The 5336-nt window shown below is 49.3% G+C and overlaps 1 protein-coding gene across 1 annotated transcript in view; it reads right to left on the reverse strand.

The window, feature by feature from the left end:
• Positions 1-5336, reverse strand: part of LOC109920826 (SH3 domain-binding protein 1-like) — a 90548-nt gene that overhangs the window by 49495 nt on the left and 35717 nt on the right. Inside the window, exons 7-8 of the mRNA XM_048617375.1 lie at positions 4393-4510; positions 3502-3570 (exon numbers count right to left, since the gene is read on the reverse strand). Of these exons, the coding sequence (XP_048473332.1) occupies positions 3502-3570; positions 4393-4510 (187 nt within the window). The remainder of the gene's footprint in view (positions 1-3501; positions 3571-4392; positions 4511-5336) is intronic.

Genomic DNA, 5336 nt, shown 5'->3' on the forward strand with positions numbered 1-5336 from the left:
AGACCTGCTGAGCTTTTCCAGCAACTTCTGTTTTTGTTCCTGAGTAAGTTAATGCTGTTAGTTTCATCTTGGCTTCACTATCCAAACCCAAGTCCATCCGTTAACTCCACTTAAGTAATATTTAGATAAGCATGTGAATATCACATACATGGCTATGGGCCAAGTGCTGGAAAAGGGCACTGGAATAGATCGATGTTTGATGACCAGTGCAGACACGATGGGCTGAAGGGCCTCTTTCTGTGCGGTAAAACCTCTGTGACTCTATGACGCCTGAACAAACCATCCAACTGGTGATTCTAAGCTCGAACTCCAGCAATTTATTCTGAATCACCTTCACAAATCTGTAACAGAAACAGAAATTGCTGGAAAATCTCAGCAGGTCTGGCAGCATCTGTGGAGAGAGATCAAAGTTAATGTTTCGGGTCAAGTGACCCTTCCTCAGATCTTTCTCTCCACAGGTGCTACCAGACCTACTGAGCTTTTGGCTCTGATTTACAGCATCTGCTGTTCTTTCGGATTTTATTCATTGATCTTTGTTCTGTTGGTTACTCAAGGTTCAGAATGAGCACTGAGTTGTAGCTGTGTCCGAACAACAACTGGTTTGTTAGAAACTACTGAACCACTTACAATTGAACTGAAGAACATCAGAACTAGGAGCGGGAGTAGGCCATTCAGCCCCTTGAGCCTGCTGCCCCATTCAATACGATTATGGCTGATCTCATCTCAGCTTCAACTCCACTTTCCTGCCTGCTCTCCATAACCTTCAACCCATCACTCATTAGAAATCCGTCTATCTCCTCCTTAAATTTACTCAATGTCTTGGTATCCACTGCACTCTGGGGAAGATAATTCAATGGATTCAAGGCCCTTTGAAAGAAGTACTTCCTCCTCATCTCTCTTTTAAGTCTGCTACCTCTTATCCTAAAACTATGAACCCTCGTTTTTAGATTGCCCAACATGAAGAAACGTCCTCTCTATGTCTACTATGTCAATCCCCTTTAGCATCTTTTATTCATCAATTCGATCTCCTCTCAGTCTTCTAAATTCCAGATGCTATAGCCCTAACTATTCAATCTCTCCTCATATGACAAACCACTCACTTCTAGAATCAATCTAGTGACCCTCCTCTGAACTGCCTCCAGTGTAACTAAATTATGGTGACATGGTGGTTCAGTGGTTAGCACTGCTGCCTCTCAGTTCGATCCCACCCTCGGGCGACTGTCTGAGCGGAGTTTGCACATTGTCCCCGTGTCTGTGTGGGTTTCCTCCGGGTGCTCCGCTTTCCTCCCACACTCCAAAGATGTGCAGGTTAGGGTGGATTGGCCTTGCTAAATTGCCCCATAGAGTCCAGGGATGTGTAGATCAGGTGGGTTATATGGGGATGAGTCTGGGTGGGATGCTCTGAGGGTCATTGTGGACTTGTTGGGCCAAAGGGCCTGTTTCCACACTGTAGGGATTCTATGATCATTTCTCCTCAAGTAAGGGAACCAAAACTGTATGCAATACCTCAGGTATGGTCTCACTAATGCTTGTACATTTGCAGCAACACTTCCTTACTTTTATACTCTATTCTTTTAACAATAAATGCCAACTTAGGCCTTAAATTGCTAAAGCTGTGATCATTCTTTCCTGTCTCTCAATTAATATGATGGGTGTTATTTACCCTGTGCCACACATTAACCCTTACAAACTCTAATGTGACAGAACAAATAGTCATCAGGTGACAAGATTCCTGTCAGTGGTCTGAAGTTCCCTCCTCGCCAGTGAGACGCCCTTCTTGGTCTGCAGCAGCAAGGGGACTAGAACTATGGTTTGATTATGATTCCATTAATGCCTCTCCTTTCAGTTGCCTGCCCTCAGGCTGAGGAGGTGAAGACTCTCAGTCACTCCGATAGGTGGCGGTGGAATAGGGCTTCTGAGCCAGGAGTCTGTTTACTCTGTCTGCTTTTCTTTTTGGCTCTTTATTTTCTTTCTTCTCTTATTTATTTCACTTCTATTTTAATTTACTTACCTCTTGGCGAAGAGCTCAGTCATGGCTATGGGATTGGCGTTGGCGAGTTGGCCCAGAGGCGAGGACTGGAACAGGCCTAGCAGCATGGATTGGAGCAGGCCTAGCAGCATGGATTGAAGTAGGCCTAGCAGCATGGACTGGAGCAGGCTAGCAGCATGCACTGGAGCAGGCCTAGCAGCATGGTTTGGAGCAGGCTAGCAGCATGGATTAGAGCAGGCCTAGCAGCATGGATTGAAGTAGGCCTAGCAGCATGGACTGGAGCAGGCTAGCAGCATGCACTGGAACAGGCCTAGCAGCATGCACTGGAACAGGCCTAGCAGCATGGTTTGGAGCAGGCCTAGCAGCATGGATTGGAGCAGGCCTAGCAGCATGGATTGGAGCAGGCCTAGCAGCATGGACTGGAGCAGGCTAACAGCATGCACTGGAGCAGGCCTAGCAGCATGGTTTGGAGTAGGCCTAGCAGCATGGATTGGAGCAGGCCTAGCAGCATGGATTGGAGTAGGCCTAGCAGCATGGACTGGAGCAGGCTAGCAGCATGGATTGGAGCAGGCTAGCAGCATGGATTGGAGCAGGCCTAGCAGCATGGATTGGAGCAGGCCTAGCAGCATGGACTGGAGCAGGCCTAGCAGCATGGTTTGGAGCCGGCCTAGCAGCACGGATTGGAGCAGGCCTAGCAGCACGGATTGGAGCAGGCCTAGCAGCACGGTTTGGAGCAGGCCTAGCAGCACGGATTGGAGCCGGCCTAGCAGCACGGTTTGGATCAGGACTAGCAGCAGGGATTGGAGCAGGCCTAGCAGCACGGTTTGGAGCAGGCCTAGCAGCACGGATTGGAGCAGGCCTAGCAGCACGGGTTGGAGCAGGCCCAGCAGCACGGATTGGAGCAGGCTCAGCAGCACGGATTGGAGCAGGCCCAGCAGCACGGTTTGGAGCAGGCCCAGCAGCACGGTTTGGAGCAGGCCCAGCAGCACGGATTGGAGCAGGCCCAGCAGCACGGACTCGAGTGGGCCCAGCAGCACGGAAGCAAGTTTGGGCTCAATACAAGACCTGGCGGCATCGGCAGCAGATGTATCGGCGAGGTGGGCCTGAAGTAGACACATGGTAGCAGCAGAGGCAAGTTTGGGCCAGACCTGACAGCATCAGTGGCATCTACGTTGGTGAGGCCCAGCAAGGACAAAGAGTGGCGAGGGTGTTGGTGGGGGTGAGATGGCACTGTAGAGCGGCAGTTTCCATTCCAGCAGCCTCGCAGTGAAGGGGACTCGTACCTGATCACCAGGCCCATGGCAGAGCACTTAACAAGATGGACTGTAAAGTGGGACACTTTATTTCTTAATTTTTCTGCCTTTATATTCTATGTTTTTGTTTATTTTTCTGGGTTTTAACTTAGTGCCGGAGAATGGTGACACTATACAACACTTTTTCACTGTGTTTGTAACACGATACACATGACAATCAATAATCGAATCAAATATCTGGGACATCTCGTTACTTACGGAGTAAAAGTAATTGGAGTATTCCTCTTCCTTGCTGGCAAAGTGATAAAGATCAGCTGCGTATTCATCCTGGAATCAGATAAATGGCCATTAATTTGCCCTCTTTCACTCCCTTTCAGATTACCCCCAGTATTGGGAGGAGGGAGGGGCCAAGTGCCCCTTTTAAACAAATCCAGCTCAATGTGGGGGACGTGAGCGGCCAGCCATTCTGGACCTGAGGAAGACAAGTCGCAATATTTTCTTCACAGCGAGAGACCAGGAGCTAGCGAGAAGTAAAACGGTAATACCTCACTGTGGGGGCATCGGTGTACAAAGGGCTGGGGGGTGAAACTTCAGCCTATAGAGAGGCTCGATACTGCAACAGCCACATTCAGTTCTGGCCACACCACGTTCAGGAAAGGGCTAACTGGGCTATCAATGTAGGTTCACCACCATGGTCCTGGGAATGATTTAGATTGAGAGGGCGCTGGATTTAAACTTGGTTTGTATCGCTTCGAGCTTAAACTTTAAGCAGTGACCTGAAGGTGGTACACAGTGTGGACTCTGTAGGAGTCTATGAGCCAACTCTATAAGGACAAAAGGAACAAATTATTACAGATGCTGAAATCTGTACTGAAAACAAAAAACTGCTGGAAATCACAGCGGGTCAGGCAGCATCTGTGGAGAGAGAGCGAGCTAATGTACATGGCTCCAATGAAGAGTCATGTAGACTCGAAACATTAGCCTGCTCTCTCTCCACGGATGCTGTCTGACCCGCTGTGACCTCCAGCATTGGCTGTTTTCTCTCAGGACAGCACACCTTGCCACTAACACCCCTACCCCCCCTCCCCCCCCCCCCCCGCCCCGTACACCACCCCTCGCCGACCTCCTGGTACCGAATTCCACACGAACCTTACACAGTTCGACTCGTCTCCAGATCTCTTCCACATCTTCCTTCAGCAAGTCCAATTTAGTTGTTGTTGATGGGACAGCAGCTCCCTGGTTGCCTGACTTTGTTGCTTGGCTCAGCCTAGGACAGAGAACGTGGCAGCAAGCCCAGCGTGAGAAACATACACAGGAAACAGAAGCAGTGGTCCATTCTGCCCATCAAGCCCGCCCTGTTGTTCATTACGACCGTGGCTGGTCATCCAGCTCAGTTGCATGTTCGCATTTTCACCCCCGTACCCTTCGATCCCTTTAGCCCTGAGAACTAAACCTAACTTCTTCTTGAAAAGTAAAAACCGAAAGAACTGCGGACGCTGTAGGTCAGGAACAAAAACAGAAGTTGCTGGAAAAGCTCAGCAGGTCTGGCAGCGTCTGTGAAGGAGAAAACAGAGTTAAGGTTTCGGGTCCAGTGACCCTTCCTCAGAACCGGACCCGAAACGTTAACTCTGATTTCTTTCCTTCACAGATGCTGCCGGACCTGCTGAGCTTTTCCAAAAACTTTGTTTTTGTTCTTCTTGAAAAGAATGTTTCAGCCTCAATCTGTGGCAGAGAATTCCACAGGCTCCCCACTCTCTGGGTGAAGACATTTCTCCTCATCTCTGTCCTAAAGAGCCTCCTCCATATCCTTAGACTGTGAGCCGTGGTTCTGGACTCCTGTATCAAATTAAATCTTCTGTTTTGGATCTCAGTCAGTTCAAGAAAGCACACAGTCCCTCCTTCAAGCTCAGAAGAAGCCCTTGGGCCCATCGAGTCTGTGCCAACCCATCCCCACTAATCCCACTTAAACTACGTCTCAATATGAGCGACTCAGAGATAGTAAGAACTGCAAATGCTGGAGTTAGAGATAACAAGGTGTGGAGCTGGAGGAACACAGCAGGCCAGGCAGCATCAGAGAAGCAGGAAAGTTGACC

Source organism: Rhincodon typus, chromosome 37 (assembly GCF_021869965.1).
Source record: "Rhincodon typus isolate 14 chromosome 37, sRhiTyp1.1, whole genome shotgun sequence".
Lineage (NCBI taxonomy): Eukaryota > Metazoa > Chordata > Chondrichthyes > Orectolobiformes > Rhincodontidae > Rhincodon > Rhincodon typus.